The following is a 20,617-nucleotide window of genomic DNA, read 5'->3' as shown; positions in this document are numbered from 1 at the left end:
TATTTAAAAAACACAGTAAATTAATACATTTCAAACATAATGTACTAAAATAATGTAAAATAATAAAATGCAAAAATAATATATTTTTATTGAAAGAAATAAAATCCGGAAAAAAAATACGAACAAAGGGCCGAAATAAGGGTTTTTTTTAAATTTATTTAAAAATCAAACTAAATGAATACATTTCAAAAATAATGTACTAAAATAATGTAAAATAATAAAATCCGGGAAAAAAGTACGAACAAAGGGCCAAAATAAGGGTTTTTTTAATTTATTTAAAAATCAAACTAAATGAATACATTTCAAAAATAATGTACTAAAATAATGTAAAATAATAAAATACGAAAATAGTATTTTTTTAAAATAATAAAATCCGGAAAAAAAATACGAACAAAGGGCCGAAATACGAACATGTTGGTGCAGCCTCTGCCACAGGCACCTTTGGTGCAGCCTGTGGCATCCCATTTTCTACTGTTTTTTTTTTGTACCATTTTGATAAATAAAAAAAATAGTATACTATTTTGGTTTTTTTTGTATTATTTTAGTAAAATACCCTCAATATAGTGAAAAAAATTAATTAAGTATTAAAATAGTTATGACTATGAGTTATTTTCATAATAATTTTCGGGTAACTTTTTATATTTTTCTCAATTTGATTATTATTTTTAAATAAGTTTGACCCTAATCTTTTGAAAATAATTAATTTGATCATTAATTATTTAAAAAGAATTGAATTATTGATTTTTTAACGAAAATATTGGCTAAAACTTTAAATTTTTAAATATGATAACCCGCATGATAATAAATGAATACTTCATATTATTTTTCATTTTTTATTAATTTTTTTAGAATTTAGAATTTATTCTTATTTTTGATATTTTTATAATGATTAAATTATTTGTTAACGTGACTGTCGAAACCATTTTTTGTTGCTTTTTTAAAAAACGGGGATCGACTTTTAAAAAAGAAAATGGGGAGTCGTCACCGACCTTTTAAGGAGGTGTGATCGGATCACCTTGAAAATAATTTTAGGTCCGCGAATTTTTGAGAAAAAGAGGTTCGGAAGTCGGTTACGCACAAGGAAGGGTTAGCACCCTTGTAACGCCCAAGATTGGTACCGCATCAATTGTTTAATGTCTTAATGTCGAAATTTTGAAAAGATTTTAAAATACGATCCTTTTATTTTGAATAATAAAACATTCTTATTTCAAAGGAAACAAAATGACACACCCAATACGTTAGGGCACGACATTTTTAATCCTTGAGAATAAGTTTGTCTTTTGATTTTCAAAACTTGCATGGTGAGATTTTAAAAGGATATTCAATTGCTTTGAGTCCGATGAAAAAAAATGAAACCCAATACGTTAGGGCACGATTTCTCAAAGTTCTTAGCATTGAATATTGCCCTTATTATTTTTTAAATCCTCATTTTCGAGAAAACGACGTATCATATCCAATACATTAGGACACGACTTATCGAATTCCCGAGATTGAGTTTTATGCATTTTGATTAAAGGAAACTTTCGATTATTTAGGTTCAACGAGGAGAAATAGAACCCAATACATTAGGGCTCGATTCTCTCGGGGATTCCAAATATCGGGAATTGCCTTTATTTTGAAAGTTCTCGGATAAATTAGTTTTGTTATTCAAAAGATATTAAACATAATTCTTTTAAACCAAATAAAATAAAAGGTTAAAAATACGATATACAATGCAAAATGACGATTCATAAACCTAAACGTATATTAAAGCATGTCAAACAATCAATATATATATAAACAATACAATATATCGAAGGTAAGAGTCTCATATTATATGCTGGTGGAATAATAAGAATTAAATGGAATATCGGACAAATTAATATATACAATTTTTGAAATGGACTAAAAATATAACATGCAAGAATGAAAAATGAAAAAAAAAAATATATATATATATATATATCAACAAATCACACGCATAAAATTTCATCGCAAACAATATATATGTACATACGAATTTAAAATAAATTTAAAGGAAGATGAAAGAAATACCATTTGAAATTATAAAAACAAAATGAATTTTTAAAATGATAAAAAATAATACATACGACATACCCAATAACATACCTATATTAATCTAAATAGGTTACCATGCATACGAAATGAGCATTTAATAATAATACAAATAATGCTAGGGTTAATAATATTAATATTTGTTATTAGATTAATTGTTATAAAAAATGAAATGAATCAGATCAACTCAAAAACAGGATTGAAAGAACCCAAATGAAAATAAAATAGAACAAAGGGACCAAATGTGATGTGCGGAAAACCTGGAGGACCAAGTGGGAAATAATCCCTGTCTCTCCACAACGCTGCACATAATCTGGACCCAGATGAAATAAAATCAAAATGTAGCGCTAAATTCACAAAACAAGAAAAAAAAAGATTTGAAAACGCCCCGGAAGAAGGGGGACCGAATAAGCAAATAACCCTACCAAGACCATGATACGCGGATCTCAGCCGCTTCCGGGTCGGGTCGTCGGGTTAAGATTAAACAGCGCTGTTTCGAGAGCTGTTAACCCTAGCCCAAAACGACGCCGTGCGACCACCTATTTAAACTAAAAATTTTGGTAACTCAGTTACCCTAACAACAAAAACGCAGAAAAAGGAGGCGCCCCCTTTTCCTTATCTATGCTAGGGTTTCACCCTAGTTTCCCTTTGCCGAAAGCTCCGCCGGTTTCCGGCCTCATAGCCCTCGTCCGTACTTCGATTGCGACGAAGTGAACGAGGCTTCGATCGTTACCATCCCAAAGGCAAATCTCCCCTCCCTTTCTTTTATTTTGCAAAACTATCGCTAGTAAACACACATCAAAGAAGGCGGAGAAGTAAAAAAGAAAAAAAAAGTCACCTTTCAATTTTTCTTTTCGATTTTTCTGCTATTTCTTTTGTATATCTATCGTAAAAAACTTTATAGTGGCCTCAACATTCGTTTTATAGGCCGGGAAAAAGTGAAATAAAAAACGAAAAATGAAAAATACAATTTTTCTCTTTTCTGCTGCGTCGTTGGCTCTTGCAGGTCGTTGCAGGTACAAGACCGTACGGTGACGTGGCACGGCTCGGCGCGACGCATGGAAGTTATTGCTGCGGTGGCTGGAGCTGAGTGCTGGAGTTTCAGACTTGGGTTGTATTGGGCTAACGGTTCGGGCTAGGGCTAGGTGTTAGGTTGGTATTTGGGTCTAGGTAATTTTGGGCTGAGTTGGGCTTATTTTATTTCTGAATATTTAGTTTATTTTGTAACTGGGCTATATATATAAAATGGACTGTTTATTTGGACTTTTAATTTTGTTTTTATATTTAGTTTAGGGGCTGGGCAAAAAATGAGTATTACAGTGACAAATAAGACAAATAATGTTACACATCAACATGAAGTACATGTGGATTTGTCATGCAAGTTTTCACGCCAACATCATTAAAAATTTAGTGTTTTAATCAATATTTCTGTTAAAAAAACAATGACTAATTCTAAAATGTTAATGGTTCCTTTCAAAAAAAAAATGTTAATGGTTAAAAAAATAGGTTCCAATTTGACAAATAAGTAAACGTTGACAACTAATTTTATCATTATACTTAACTTTTTTGGTTGGGTATATTCATTTTCATAGGTGTCAAGTTTCCGTATTAATATTAAAATGACAACATTATGATATCAACAATTATAGATTTTGAGATTATTTTGATTACTTTTCAAAACCTTCTTAACAAATGCGAATTTAATTTAATTACAAAGATTCAATTTCTAACCATCTTGTACCATATTAAACCCAACATCAAAATCATATTATCTTAAGTGGTTTGAACCCTTTCCCTTCTCTTGTAAGTTGTATAATTTTTCATTGCATCTCTCAAAACCCTTTCAAACATCTACAAATCCTAAAGCATTCCAATTACCTCCGATATTTTTCTACCAGTTCTTTTCTATTAATTACAACTAAAAGCCCAAAGGTAGTCTTAAAAGACGTACTCATTTTAAAAATTGATTCAATATTCACTATATAAACTACGATTGGTATTATTTTCTAAAGAGATCAGTTTTAAATTTAAAGGCCTCAAAATTTCATGCTCCTTGGAACTGAGGAGGTGATCAGAGAATAGGAATAATTATACGATTGGATTCGAATAAAGCTATTTTTACATTTCTTTTATACTTATTTAAATAAAAATATTTTTAATATTTAACTTACTAAATTGAGCTGAAAAATGCTCAAGAACAAACTTATCATCTAAGTAATTAACACATTTTATATATTCTTTTTATAACTTTCTGAATTTCTTAAAATAATTTTTTATTTTGAAGTTCTTTTTGAAATTTAAAGTGTTAATTTTCATAATTTTGTGAAAATTTTAAATTTTATAATAGTTTTAAGATTTTTTTTATTAAAAAGATCTCTTAGAATTTATTATGCCTTTTAAAAAGTATTGAGCTTTTATAATTACCCCGTGAACAAGACTAACGGGAAAATTGAATTAGGTTCGGGTTACTAAATCAAAACAAGTACAAAGACTTAAAAAGTCATAAAATTAAATTTCGTTACACCTCTTAACATATTTAATCCTAAAATAAACAAACAGGGTATGATACAACTTAGACACTAAATTTTGGGTTTTACAAGACATAGCATCTTCAAAATATCATTCTTTTTCTTAAATAAAATCCTCCACCTGGTAAAACCTGAGTGCATTAGGAAACAATTTTGTTTTGGTTAGACAGGGAACTATTCTTTCCTTTTCTTCCTCTGACTATCGACTTTCACATCTTAAACTCACAGCCCAAGCAAACCGGAAGGAGAAATTAGGCCATTTATATAACTTGCAGAGTTGTATCGCCTTCGTTTTATCAGCCATTTGAGCTCCTATAAGAAAAAAACATAACATGAAACAGCAAGTGATGTACTACTGCTTGCTCATCTATGATTACGACTAGTGTTGTTGAGGGCTCAAGGTGCAATCCAAGCACTAAAACCCTTACATTGCCCGTGGCCAAAAATATAAAATAAATAAACACTAGAGTGAAGATGCAATATGTATAAATGTCTCTGTGCATGTGTTAACAAGTACTATCCCTTATCTTACTAGTAAAGGTACATCCAATAAAATAATGAACTTCAATTATGCCTATCGATTAAAATAAAAAGAACCTAGGGCTAGGGCTCCTTTGTTTTCTAGCACTAAGACACAAGACATGAGCGCGCCCAGGCACACATCCTGATAACACTGATTACAACTGCAAAACTTTAGCCTAAACCAAAAACATAAATTCACATAGTGATAAAAGAAGGCTGCAAGCTTACCCTCAGAAGTAGAAAGTGAATCCTGCAAACTTTCTGGGTTTTGACTTTTAACTAGCTGTAGCCTCTGCCTGGAGCTTTATCTTTACTTCATCAAGGCAAGCTTCAAGCTTCCTGAATTCTTCAGTGTCTGAAAATGTCCCAGCCTAAAAAGTGCCACAATTCTACCTTATCAATCAGCTACTTACAACATGACTAGGGAAAAATACAAGTAGTTGATTTTTCAAGCACTAGAGAGTAAAAATCGGTCAAGATTAACTACACTTAAGCAACAATATTTTATTGCAAAGTCACTCCGTTTCCATTTGTAAACTTAATATTCAGTTAATTGAACTGTTTGGATTCATTACACATTTCGTACCTAAATTTTATAAGTTTGCAATTAGGAACTCGAACTTTCTTTCATCCATCAACTTGCACATAAAACTGGGATTGTTAGTCAATGGGTGATATGTCAAAAGAATCCAATTAAATAATGATATTTGCATGCTTTGTTGGCTATTAGAGGACAAGTCATGCATTTCACTAATATTCCAAGTCACGTGTGCAACTGCAAACTGATGTGCGGAAACAAAGATTGAGTACCTAACTAATAATTTTTAAAATTTCAATAAAAAAAGAGAATTTGGAAATAGTTTAGGTACCAAACGTGTAACTAACACATTGTTTGTTGACATTACCAAATTAGGAATGTTAAACATCTATAACAAAAGACAGTTTCCTCTCATTGATGTTATGATTCAAAATATCTTCAACTTAAAACTTAAAATGAATCAGAAGGATGAATAACGTGAAGCCCTACAGCTGAATCAGTAAAAATAAATTACACGAAAAAAGATACAAAACTAGTTTTTAACAGTGAGCAAGTAGCAATTATATGAAAAAGTGAGAAATTTAGACTAAGCTAGAAAGCACAGAAAAGGTAAATGATGCAGCAACACGATCCATAAACCGCAAAACTAAACTACTTGCCTGTTTTAGAGTGTTCTTCAAGTGCATCTCAGCAGTATGTAGTTCTCGACGACTATTGGTAGAGGAAGAAATATCCATGTAGACCTCACAAAGATCCAATGAGGCCTGTGCAAAGCTTTTAAACCGGTCTTCATCTTTCCACAAATTAGATCCCTGAGAGAGAGAGAGAGAGAGAGAGAGAGAGAGAGAGAGAGAGAGAGAGAGTCAAACTCATGGCATAACAACAATAAATGATGGGCACTTAAATCCATTTATTTAGAGATCAACTATAGGATGAAAAATTTTGTTGCACACGTCATTATTTCATTAGATTAGGATAAAAACCTATGCATGAAAGAACAAAACAGGAGAAAGCAAGACAACCAAGACTGAATAGACTGCTGTTGTTGTCATCATGGTTCAGAATTACATTCAAGGTCAATTCTGAATAATAGCACATAAGGCATAAAAGACAATCTCCAAATAGACATATAACTCAGATAGGCATCAATTACTTTTTCCTACTCTTTCTACTGAGATACTATAAAGAAAAGTGGGAAGTAATCATACTTGTATTTTAGTCCTATCTAGAACCATTTTATTGAGAAAGAAGTAGTTTGAAGGTAGGAAGGGCAAGGAAAGGAAGAGGCAAATGTAAAATGTGGTAGCACGAAAGGGGGATAAAGTCCAAAGCCAGGCAAATCAAAATAAAATGTATACCAGAAGTCTTCAGCATCCAAGCATGCACTTAACCTCAGGCTTGTTTAATAACAAACTTTAACTTAGCTCAAACTAGGCTGTTTTCCAGAAAGCAGAATTCCTCGAAATTGAGCTAAGTTCCATAACTTAACTATCATGGCAAATTTTTGCCTAATTTTCTGTGCTTCTTACTTTTGACACCACAAAGTCAGAACATAGGTCAAAAAGCACATCGTATTCTCTTCAAGGAAAAGAATATTCTTGGCAAATTATAATGCCTGATATAAGGCATTGTAAATGTTAATGGAGATACCTGATATGACCTAACTTGCTTTAAGAGTGCTTCACAGCACATTGTGAGGTCACCTTTAATTCTGTGCCACCTTGCATATAAGCCCCACAATTCTGGCCGACTTTCACTCCGAACTATCTGTATCAGACAAGTCATATACATTAGGTATAGTGGCGATACTTATTACTGTTTCTGAATGGATAACTTATTTACTTCTTGCATATCTTAGATATATCTACAAAGAGAGTAGCCTCATTTCAATTAGAAACACAAGTATATCATCATATAGACATAATTTAGCCAAACTGGCACATCCCAAGTAACACCTGCATAAAGCATTATGTTTAAGTACAAATTCATCTAACCACGAATTTAGAAGTCCAGTGATAGGTGCTGAGCATTAGAATCCTATAAGGAGACAACTTTTGATGCCCCGCATGAGAGAGTTTAGCAACACTCTCAATAAGAAGGGAAAATAGCAACAAAACAACCATTAAAGTATTGGAAACCTGTTGTAGAATTTTTCCAAGAAATTCCAACAAATGCTCATTTTCTCTCAATCTTCCCGCATTCTTCTCAGCATTTGCAGATGGATTAACAGAACATGGAATTGAATCAGAACTGGTCTGACTGGGAAGATCATCATCATTGGTTACAGCAGTCAGTCTTGCTGAAGTCCTTTCCTCCAGATATTGCATGATTTTCTCGAGCAATTCAACATCAATTCTCTTATTATTGGTCATATTTAACACCATCTTAATAGCTTCAAGAGACTACAAAGATAAATAAAAAGAGAGATAAAAGACAAATAGAAGTATATTCATAAATAAAATTGAGATTAATAGTCATTCAACTGAAGGCTATTTGAGAAAAAGCTCACAGGCTGAGAATCTTGAGATTACAAACCAGAAAGAACAGTAAAAGTTTACATTTAAGCACTCCCATTTATGTGCAAAAAAAGTTTATCTTAACATAAGGGCTCATTCAAACTCACAAGTTATTTTCTATCCCATTCAAATTCATTTGCATTTATACACTTTAGCCCATACTAGTTCAGAATTTAGCCTCTTAGACAACAGGAAAGATTCATATAGCTCATAGACACAATGTGGTGAAAATTGAGTACAGTGAACTGTCTTGTAATTTATAACAAGTTATTACAAATAAGCTTGTTTTCCCTGGGTTCAAAGAACTGGAAAAGGCAAATCTGACATGAATGACTAACCCATACAGTCTGAAGCTTAACCTAATTAGACTCTTAAGGATTTGCATGGCACAGCAGAAAACTGGAAAGATCGAAAAGGGAAAACAAAATGGATTAATTTAGGTGCGCTACGATAGGAGAGAAAATCAAGAGGAAAGAAAAGGGGAGAGATAGATGTTTTCTTTCCAGGCCCACAAAATCCATCCATATTTGGTGGATGAAGGGAAAAAAAATAAAGCATATTTAGATAAAACCTGTCAATGTAACTGTTTTCACCAGATCTGACAAACAAGTAATCCATAAACCCAAGCAGTGGATGAAAAAACTTAGTTTCTTTTCTCCATTTTTCCATATTTCATACAAAGCAAATGCACAGAAGCAAAAGCATATTTTCCATCCTACTTTTGTCCTCTCTCCAAACATTTTTCTCTCCACCCTCCATGCAAAGCCTAAATCCCAACAACCCAAACCTGAATAAACAGAGAAAAAAACCCTCAATAAACCAAAACCTGAAGAGATTTTGATTGAACATGAACCTGAGGTAACCCAGATCCAGATCAACCAAAAAATGACCCTCAGCTGAACCCCAAATGACAACATGAAACCCCTGTTTTTTGGTACAACATGAAACCTAAATCAAGCATAATTTATATTTTTATTAAAAAAAGAAAAATAAACTACAAGTTAATATAAAAAAGTGACCCAAAATCAAACTCAAACTCACTGATTTAAATTTTAAATTGAACTTGAATAATCTGAAACTCAAAATAACCAGCTAATACTTGTTAAATGCTATAAAATGTTCTCCACCATCTGCATAAAAAGGCCAGAAAAGTTCTCCTAATATTATATCTTCAGACGAATCAACCAAAGCCTTCCAAGAAGGGCCAAAGAAAAGACTTGCTCAATGTTAAACCACATTGGCTATACTAATATGGCTAATTATTACCACCAAAATAACACCTCAAAACCAAACAGCTTAAGCAAGATTATTACCTGACCAATATTGCCAACATCAAAAGCAACTTGACTGTAGTTCTCCCACATCTGCCAGCTATCTCGTCTGTCACCAAAGAAGGTTGTTGGTACCATATAGCAATAAACAGAGTGTTTGAGAATACGGTCTGGTGTGTGCATAACATGTGATTGAATCAAGGTGAAAAAAGCAGTACTTATATTTCAAGGCCTCCTTGAAGGCAATAAAGGACTCTTTGCTCTTCTTCTTAATCATATGTCTGCATCATCAACAGATATCCGATAGATAAAATTTACCATGAACCAACACTAATATGATAGAAAATAACAACACAAATTGCATCAAAATAAGGAAAGGAACTATGATGGAGAAATTCCCTCACACAACGAAGCAGAAAACTCAAATAGTGATATTTGATTCAGATGCAAAAAATATGAAAACATAGTTCAGTAAAGATATCTCTCAAAAAGCATCTCTAAGCTACCAAACAAGCCTAATGAAACTTGAACTTGGCTGTACTTTAGTTCCATAACAAACAACTCTTCCTTAGTATGACTCCAGCAATAACTTTCTTAAATAGTAGCTACAACCAGACGAAAATCTTTAGATGTATTCCAGTCGTAAGTCTATATTTCCACTTCAAAATGTCACTTCTACACAGTAATTTTACCTTTTGCAATTACATGTGGCACAGATATAGAATGTTAAGTTGCTTCTATTCACTTTCTACAAACCATCCATGTCCAACATGCATATAGAGGACATAGAGTACAAAGGTTCGACACTCCAAAAACTTAAAAAAGTTGAACTACCTATGTTGGACACATAACCTATCTGATACTCATCCCTAAGCCATATAAATTGAAACCATTCTATGGTACATGCAATAAACAATTCACCTATGTTTCCATAATTCATTGAGCCTATTTTTCTTTTCTCACAAGCAAAATTTTCAAAACACATACATATAGATACAAGCATGCACACAAATAATAGTAATATCGAATATTACATGGGGACAAAATGTGCTCCCTATTCTTTCTTTTGATAGGACCGAAATTCTAATGACATGATAAAAGGGTTCATCTTCCTTTCTTTTCACTATCTTTTCCTACATGGGAATATCATCCGTTATCTTGTCATATCAATTATAAACATTATCATATTAAATTGACATATTTGCAGTGCCCAATCAAGAGTTGAACGGTCAGGGGGGGGGGCAAATATTATAAATTTTCTTTAAATCCTTTATATTACCATTTAAAATAAGGTATATTTGTATTCCCCCCCCCCCAAAAAAAATATATATATTTTAACAATCTTAAACTACCTTAAAAAATAAGGTATATTGATGTTTAATCCCTCGAAGATTTTTTTTCGTAATTTATCCCTTGTAAGTTTATAATTATAAATTTAGTAATACTTTTGATCTAAACCCCATTCATTAATATTAGTTAAATTCTTTTTATTTTACTTTTTAATCAATCAAGTAGGTGCATTTATGTTAATTGCTAAGTTAATCAAATAAATTTATGCAAAATTTAATCTTTAAATTAGAATATAATCTTTTGACATCAAGGCATTAATTTTTTACCTAAGCAACATGATCTCTGTTTGGACTAGTTCAAACAAAGGTACTACTTAATAAATTTCATTATGTTTTGAATAGTAAAATAAGCCACAGGGTTAACTGGAGCCATCCTAAAACAGTTCTGGGTAAAAAGTTATAAAAAAATTTCAGAATTCACTGTACACTGACCTGAAACCAGAAGCATGTAAAAACTAAAATAACCAATTCTCATTAAACCAGTTAATCATCTAGACAATGATAATAATCCATATTTAAGATGCATGTATAACAAAAAAGGGGAAAAAAATGAAGCATACAGAAAAAAATGCCAAAGCTGCAAAAAAAAAAAAACCAGCCCCTATTCATTTGAGAAACTCCAAACACAAATCATCCTGTGAATAAAATCAGTGATTGGCATTGCCAGAAGAGAAATGTACAAACATCTTGCAGAAACAAATGAAAACTTATGAAAGATGAAAGAGAAAAGAGCATACAAACAAGCAATATTGTTCCAAGCCTCTCCATTTTCAGGATCAAGTTGCACTGCACGAGTAAAACCATCAAGAGCCTTTTCAACATCCCTAGCCTGTACAGCATGATGTTAATGGTAAGGTTAAAACCTTTAAAACAGAAACAAAGTTGCACAAAAAGAATCCATTTAGTTATATACACTCTAAGCGTGCAAAATTGGTGCAAAACCTAATAAACAGATCAACAAGTTTGCCTAGCACAAAAAGCAAAACAGAAATATCAAGTTGCTTACCTTCAATGCAGCAGCACCTAGTGCAAACCATCCATTTGAATACAACGAATTCAAGGCCAAGGCAGACTCCCTGAGTCAATTGTAATCAGTTTTTCAGCCAAATAATCCTTTTTGTTTTATGTCCAGCCAAATCAATTATAAGCTACAAAAACTACAAGTCCAATTGTAACAGAAACAGCAGAAGAAACAATGAAGCAGATATACCATAGGATCTTAGATTTCTCATACTCTCCTCTTCCATATGCATTATAGGCAAGACATCGCTGGCACACAGAGAAGGAAATAAAAAAAATGAAAAAAAATTAATTAAAGACCAAATATAATAATACTAAAACAAGACATACTGAAACCAATTTAACTATAAGAAACATAAGCCAGTCACCTTAGCTCGTGCTGACCCATTATTTGAAACTTCCAAGGCTTTCTCATAACAGGCATCACTATGTGTAATATCACCCAATGAACACCTACAAATTAAAAATTACATTTTAAGATACATTACACTAATTTTAGTTAATATACATAGGTGCATATTTACATATTATCATATGTATATAAAGCGTAAAACAAAAATAACAAAATTAATTTGTGTCCACCATGTGCAATAATAGCAACTAAAACCCAAGTTGCCATAACCATCCATTTCATTCGTTAGAAAATCCAATAAAATTGGCTCTACTAGTTATGTCAAGACTAGAGAACAACTAGGCGACATCTTCAAAAAAGCTTTAAATGGTTCTAGGATTGACTATATTTGTAACAAGCTAGGCATCATTGACATATATGATCCAGCTTGAGGGGGAGTGTTATAAATATAGCATGTAAATATTTATTTACTTTATAGGGCTGACTCTAGATTGCTTGATTTTAGCACCAAAATTTGACTTGATTCTAAAGATATGATTTCATTCTCTAGATTTGATTCTCTAGGTTGTATATATATCTACTTATTGTACTACTAGAAACATATAGTAAAGAGAACCCTTTTCTTCTTCTCCCGTTTTCTTCTTTCTCTTGTTTTTTATTTTGTTTCTAACTCTTTGGATCACAACAGTTAACCAATAAGAGTAATACTTCTGTATTTTCTTATGATTTCTTAATTATTTGTTAGAGAAATAACTCATTTAAAATTATCACACATTTCATGCTACTAAAAAGGCCAATTTTGTGATTCAATTTACATTGAATAATGATCTTAAAAAGTGTACATTTAGTTTTTCGACATAATAATAATTTTCAAAATAATTAAAATGCAATATACCACTTTGGATACCATATTAATTAATTACTTACCTCCAAGATAAACACTGAAAACAACCATGATAAACCAAAAAACATATACAACATAAAACCATATTAAAGTGATGTGGTTTAGGGGGAAACAACAGAAAATCAATAGAATTAGGGTGAGCAAATGAGTAAGAAAGCCTCTAATTGGCGTTGCATTTTAAAATGCAATAAACCATACATAAGAGTTATAAAAAGCCTCTAATTTCTCTCTATTAATTCAAAGGAAATAATTATATCATTGGTTGTAAAGTTTATAGCTTATTTACACTAGAGTTTCTTGCAAATAAAGTTTTAATCCAAGCCCTAGGTTAAAACCCAAAGATATATTATAATCTTAGCGGTCCATAATATTTCTAATAATTAAAAATATTACTGAAATAAAACGTACATAAATAATTAAAATATATAGGTAATTGGCTTTAATATGATTTTCCGTAATGTCTATAGTTCACAAGATTAATTGTCTCTACAACATTTTAATTTTATTGAACAATTAAAATTGATGTTGCATTTTAATTTGTCATTATTACATAACTGCAAACAAAAAAATAAATTTTAAAAAAGGATAAAATAATTAATAATGAAATCAGAATTAAATGCAAAAATGTATACACGATGTGCTTGTTAACTTGGTTATTGATGTTTGCTAGCAGAAGCACAATGAAGAAATGGCTTTTTTATACAAATATATCTTTTTTATTATATATCAAAATATCAATACTTCAAAATTAATTCTCAAAATGCACTTTTTTCAGCATGAAGGAAACACACATAGATGGCAAGTTCTGAACATAAAAATTTTACAGATTTTGTATCTAATGCTTGGACTCATCCTTAAATTTACATGTTCCAAAAGCTCTCTTCGCATAGATTGGAACTCGATAAGCGAGTTCCAAACTTTTTTTAAATTGAATTTTAGTTTTAATTTTAATCTTTTTTATTTCACATTGGAACTTACCAAAGCCAACTCGGTTGACAAGATACAAAGACTTAAAAATAACAAGTTCAAATAATTTTACAGTATCTGAATTTTAGTATATAAAAGAAATATATATATTATAGAAAAGCTAAAAACGTGCTTGGATATATTAAAGAACATGAAATTAAATTGCAAACGTTTTGAAAGACATAATGCTTGATTTGACTTCTACATAGACTTGTTATGTTAGGTTCGGTATTATACTGAAATCAAAATTAAATGTGAAAATGTATTATTACCATATATGGGTGTTGACTTTGTTATTAATGTTTTACTTTGAGAAGGCAAAATAGGCATTTGGAAATAAAACCAAAAAATATTTTTGAACACTTATAGTTAAATGGCAAACATTTTGAATAACATGATGCATTATTTTACTTTAATATAGAATTGTTATGTTATAAGCAGTATTAGATTTTAGCTATTTGTTCATGTTCATTAATTATGATTTTGTCTTTTTAGCAAATGTAGAATGTAAACGTGGTGACCGACACCTTTAGCCTAGGCACAAGCATTTGTAAACTGAAATAAAAGGAATAAAAATAGGTAATCCTCCTTACCATAACTTTGGGTCATTTGGCCTCCTAGACAGCTGCTCCTTGATGAGTTCAACAGCAGCTGCTTTCTTCTCTAATTTGCTGTTTAAGCATAAGCCATATCTCACATGAGATTGAAATAGGAAACAGAGTTCCAAAAAGAAACAAAGCCATGGATAAACACAGAAGAAAAGGTAACTCAAAACAGAGACGCTATAGTTCATCATACCTGTAGCAGTATATTAGATTATCCCACAACTCTAAATCCTCAAAGATTTTAAGCGCCTCTCCAATCAAGCCACAACTAACTAAAATATCACCATATTGCCTGAAATTACGAGGAAAAGGAGAAAAAATGAATAAAGAAACACAGCAAGATATTTTTAAAACAATTGGCTCCATTAAAGAAGATAAAATACAAACTACATAAAACAAGATTGTAAGTATGATGCAACTTAGTGCCAAAAAAACAAAAGATTTACTTCCGAAGAGCAGGAATTGTCGGGATATAAACAGAAAAACAAAAGGAAGCCTCAGTGGAACCCCAGGTGAAGGCTTATGAATACTCTCAACCTGAAATAGTGCAAAATAAGTATGTTAAAAAGTGAAATGGGCCCCAAATATACTAGAATTGAAAATCTTTATGCATATAAAGTAAACTTAAGAAAAGAAAAGACAGATAAAAGAAGCAACAGCTTATAAACACCCGAAGTCAACTTCTTAGAAAAAACTCTTGTTCAATGTCATAAAAAGCAACTCACTAAGGCAAGATGCATGATTAGTTACTCAACACAATGGTAGAAAGGATATAAAATTTTGGCATTCATCACATTATTTGAAGTAGTACAGAGTATCAATAACCATGTATGCATACTATAAATCAAAATAATATGTTCAGTAGAAATAAATGTTAAACTATTAATTGGACATTGTGATTACAAAATCAAACATAAGCAAAGGAAAAGCAGGGAATAAAATGACAAAGCCACACCATAATTTTAAACGAGGCCAGAAAAGCATCAATACTTGGACACTAGTCTTACCAAGTTATCCATCATCTCTAGAGCACGCTGCTTGGTGCGACTGCGAGTTGACTCCCAACGAATTCGTAATATGTTACAGAAGCACTTCAACTGAAACAAGTTCAAAGCAAGCAGCAAACCAAATTAAAGCTTAAGATCATTTCAATACTGAACAACCTTCAGCATTTAGAAAAAGAAAAAACTAATAGTTCATCTTATAGATAATGGTGATGGTGGTTAAATCATCTTTATTTGGGACAAGCCACTATCACTTGACTATCTTGACTACATTTAGATTGCATATTCAATTCTGACATGCTTATTTCAAGGAAAGCTACTTTTGTAAAGCACAAAATTTTCGAGGAATATAATTCACATTTCATCCAGTTAAAAATTAAAGATTAAAAACCCCAAACAAACTTGTAGACAATTTTTTTTGACACAAATAACTGGATACTCTTGCAATAATCAGCTTACAATGAAGTATGATGATTTTTGAGAATCAATTGCCTCAATATATGGAGCCATATCCCAACCTGAAACAGACATAGAACAGCAAATTTTAAATATGTATATTATGAAAAAAAGAAAGCCATGTAGACATTTACAATCACTGTCTGATAGTTAGCAAAGATAATAAAAGTAATTCCTATTTACTAGGCATTAGTCTCTAGTTTCACTGATATTTTGTTACTCTTTTTAGATAAGGGGATATTACATTTATCCCTTAAATTAAGGGATTTTATTTTGTGCTGCTAGGATTAAGGGATTCATTGGTAGATTCTTTTCATACTTATAATTCTAGTATTTTCCATAATCAACAAATAAGAAGAATCCGGTTTACTTTTTTCTGAACTTATATGATATCAGAGATATAATAACAACACAACGGTATGATACAGGAGAGATAGCTACAACTTAGTATATGCCTATAGAGTTCCAAAAATGGTACATCAATGAAGAGTATTTTGCTTTTCCCACAACTAATCTAGACTGAAGATGAAGGCGAGCAAAATTAGACATCAAAAACTTCTCTAAAGCTTAAAAATAAGTCTATGAAAGCTATAAGATGAAACTTCTGCAGGAAAAGAATGAGTAAATGATAGACAAATAAATAAATTGTTTGTTCTTAATTATTTCAAGTAATTTCAATTTGTGAACATCTTTTACTCTTTAGTGACCAAGCCAAACAAGCTAAAATTTGTGAAGAAAAAGGCAGTATAGCCTAGAGTATAATAGCGCCTTAGCAAAAGATTTTATATATCATGTTATAATATAGACAATGCTCATACCAGCAAAAGGTCCACTCCACTAATATTTTATCCCCTTACCTTGCATTTCACCATGTGGACTACTCTTCTCAATCAGCAGGCATTGTGCTAAAACCACTGCCTGCTGGACTGTTGTTAAAGTGGACACAACACCACCACACTCATTCTTTCCAAAACCATTACCATTCTCTACCAGCTTTGGGGTCATATATATGTCAGATGCTTCACTGACATTTGGACCAGTCAATTGCGTGTCAGGAGCTATGGAAGTGTTTATATCACCACTTACTGATTTCGAGCTTGTATTTGCAACCAATATCATTTGCGCCTTTGGTTCTACCTAAGGAAAAATAATTTTTAATATTAAGGGTAACTGAATGATAATTCACAAAAGGCATTATTAAGACCTTCTCAACATTTACCTGATGTACAGTACGTAAGCCAAGAATACCAGTAACAGAGAGCTGAAGACCAGCTGCCACTTCAGCTGACTCCAAATCTAGCCTGAAATGAGCAAAATGAATTCAATGAATAAAAGTAAGCTTGAAAACCAAAGCACCTTATACCAGTTGGAACTTCAGGCCATGCATCTAATAATCATGGTTGGAGAACTTAAAACAGGTTTGAAGAGAAAAATTGCAAAGCATAGAATCACCTACAAAGCGAGAATATCAGGCTTCCAATATTTTCCCTATGATTGAATTACTACATTTCCCTCTTCATATTTTACATATGGCATAAAATGTTGGCACTCGAAATAAAAAATTTAAGCAACTACCATGTCTAGAGAAAAGGTATGGCCCACCAGGTAAAACCTGTTAAAAACAAATATTTGTTGAGTTATACCACAAATAAATATTGACAGGCAAAATATGTCATTTGGAGCATGCTAGCCTCTCAAATTCTGAAGCACGCAACAAAAAATCAAAACAATGAGAAATTAATTGATGGAAAAAGAAATCACATGGGATGATAAAAAGGGGGATAATCTTCTCCAGTGTAAATAAGTAGCTCCACACATGTATTTACAATTCCATTAAGGAAAGATCAAACTATGTATAAATATTCCGATCAATTTTTCAATATCTTTTGAATAAAAATCAATAAATTTGTAATAAGCTTATCCAATAGACCATGCTTACAAGAAACTCACCTACAAGGATCAAGTCTGCCATAAATATATTCTAGCACCCCTGCTTCTAAATGAACCATTGAAACAATTGTAGATGCTTCCCCATCTTGTAATTGAGCACCCCAGTAACTTGTCACTTTTTCAAAACTTCCAAAATGACCTAAAGTTTCACCCTTAAATACTTGCAATAACTCAAAAAGGGAAGAAGACCGCTCATCCAAAATTTGTTGATGAATAAGTAAAGCTCTAAACAGCCACCAAGAAATGCTCCTGATCTTAAACGAGGACATGAAACTTGCTTCAAATAGTAGATCTCTTGTCTTCAGGAGCAACATTTTGGCAAAAACGATGTACTACAAAGCAGACAAAATAATCTTAACTAAATTTATAGAACTCAAACTATAAAGTAGAAAACAAGAGCATCGTCCAAAATAACACAACTAGATCCTCAAACAAATGGAATTCAAGGAACAGATTTCAATTCTCAAATTTTATACAGGGCACATGCATGCATTATTAATATAATTAGGCTTACCTAGAAAGCAATTCACTTTTATAACGGATAATACTATGAGTTTATTGTCATTTTTCTTATAGTGGTTTGCATTTCGCCATCTGCTTCTGTTTTAAGAAAAGGTAAAATTAACTTGCAAACATCAAGGAGAAAAAAACAATGAAAGCCTAATACTCTGTACCAGTTAAAATTATGGGAAGTTGAGAACAAAAAGACTAAAAGGAAAGTAAAAAAGAATCAGTTTATTTGAACTAGTATACTAGTTTGGAAAGATGGAAAAGCGCATGGAAAGAAAAATATTGTTTCATACATTGCTTTGTAGTTTGTAGAGTTGAAACTGGAAACAAAGATATGAAACCCCATTATTTAACGTTAAACCCCCCCGGTAGCTGGACATAATACAGCAAATCTATATATATGAATAGCACTGTAAATTACCAACACTCAACTGACATGCCTCCCATTTTCTCTTCCAAAATCTTTCCAATTGGAGATTATCTTTTTTGTTAGCATGAAGATAGGAAATACTTCCATTTTTTCTCCTATCACTCTTCTCTCTTAAACAAGCATGAGAAAACAAAATCACCAATACCTTTTCCATCCTCCCACTCCCATATCTTATCAAGCAAAACAAGACTCACCTTTATTATCCTACTTGCTTTCTACTACGTGGCCAGAAAACCGAGTAAATAACTAAAGAAAGGGCCAATTAAAATATAACAATTACTTAAAGAAGAAGATTCATCTAATGCTTTAATTCTTCAAATTGCTCTCTTTCACTTAGATACCCCAATCTAAAAGTTTTTGCTCATTGCTTCAAAAGTGAAAAGCAAACGGTAAAGCAGCAACAAGCAAAAAAATTAACATTATTTTATAAAATTGGAGGACAGGCTTAAGAACTGATAATATATATACCTGAAGATAACAGAACTTGCCAAGCAAGTCTGAGCCAGCAGCCATGAGTTGATTCCTCGCCCAACTTTCCCATTCCACCATCTCACTTGCTTCCCACCATGCCTTCATTGGTAGTGGACGCTTTGGTAACCCATTCACCGGCCTAGTTTTTAAATTCAAAATTTATTTTAAGAAAAAAAAGGAAATGAATTAGTTTTAAAATAAAAGAAATAGCAAAGAGAATATTCATAAACGATTAAAACCAAACATAAAAACTAAATACAATTCCAATTTTAACATAATTCTTACATAAAAAATAAACACATTTTCTTGTTTTATTAAAATGCATATTTTTTTTTCCAAGTTTCAAGAATATTGTTGGATTTCATATCAAAACTCAGTTATTATGATATATATTATTCGGAAAGTAAAAGGAGAGTAAAAGAGCTGCAGACAAACGGTAGCAGTCACTTTTACATTTTACAAGAAATCGAAGGCCTTACCCAGTCAAATTGCATTGAATGAACCAGAATAAAGCGGCCACAGCAACGCACACAACAAGAACAACCCTACAAGCTTTTTCCGCATCGTCAATGGAAGGTTCATTGATGAATGATTCGACTCGGTCTAGTAAGTCGGAGTAAACTCGGTCAGGCGAGTGAGAAGAGAGGTCCGAGTCGGGGGAGGCAAGGACGAGTCGTGCGGCGTCCGAGGAAAGGGCTCCAAGGTAGTTCCCGGACTCGACGGAAGTGAGGAAGTCGGAGATAAGAGCGTGGAGAGGAGGAACGGAAGCAGCGAAACCAGAAGGTTGGAGGTGAGAAGAAGGATCAGACGGAGGTTGACAGAGGGTGCATCGAAGGAGCCGTAGCTCATGCCCTCGTAGGATTTCTATTTCGCGTTCGGCCATGTTCATTGAGGTATTGGAGTAAAAGCCAGAGAAATCAGAGGTTTAAGGGTTTTACAAAGTAACAATCAAAAATGGCAATTAGCTTCTATTTTGGTCACCAATTATTAATTCTTTTGATTTAATTATTTAAATTTTCGAAAAAGTTCAATTTAATCCTAAATCTAAAAATTCAACAAAATTAACTTTCTTAAATTAATTATACATTAAAAAATCCAGTTGGTTTAAATCCAACTATATAAATATCATATTTTAGATTAATATATCATATCATTCAATTACACTCCTCT

The 20,617-nt window shown here is 32.1% G+C and overlaps 1 protein-coding gene across 1 annotated transcript; it reads right to left on the bottom strand.

Annotated features, from left to right (window-relative positions):
* Window positions 1-4,493: 4,493 nt before the first annotated feature.
* Window positions 4,494-20,388, bottom strand: LOC107922433 (tetratricopeptide repeat protein 27 homolog). The gene is given in 22 exon segments (XM_016852470.2): window positions 4,494-4,895; window positions 5,334-5,476; window positions 6,303-6,455; window positions 7,294-7,410; window positions 7,782-8,045; window positions 9,473-9,539; window positions 9,649-9,711; window positions 11,517-11,608; window positions 11,786-11,855; window positions 11,990-12,048; window positions 12,168-12,252; window positions 14,615-14,692; window positions 14,820-14,918; window positions 15,073-15,115; window positions 15,118-15,163; window positions 15,634-15,723; window positions 16,090-16,148; window positions 16,944-17,223; window positions 17,306-17,387; window positions 18,037-18,368; window positions 19,445-19,586; window positions 19,927-20,388. Coding segments are annotated over 21 exon segments (2,727 nt in total). The 5' UTR covers window positions 20,337-20,388; the 3' UTR covers window positions 4,494-4,895; window positions 5,334-5,380.
* Between the last annotated feature and the right edge of the window lie 229 nt (window positions 20,389-20,617).

Source organism: Gossypium hirsutum, chromosome D01 (genome assembly GCF_007990345.1).
Source record: "Gossypium hirsutum isolate 1008001.06 chromosome D01, Gossypium_hirsutum_v2.1, whole genome shotgun sequence".
Classification (NCBI taxonomy): Eukaryota; Viridiplantae; Streptophyta; class Magnoliopsida; order Malvales; family Malvaceae; genus Gossypium; species Gossypium hirsutum.
Note: the sequence above shows the minus strand (reverse complement) of the source record. Positions and strands in the feature narration are given on the sequence as shown.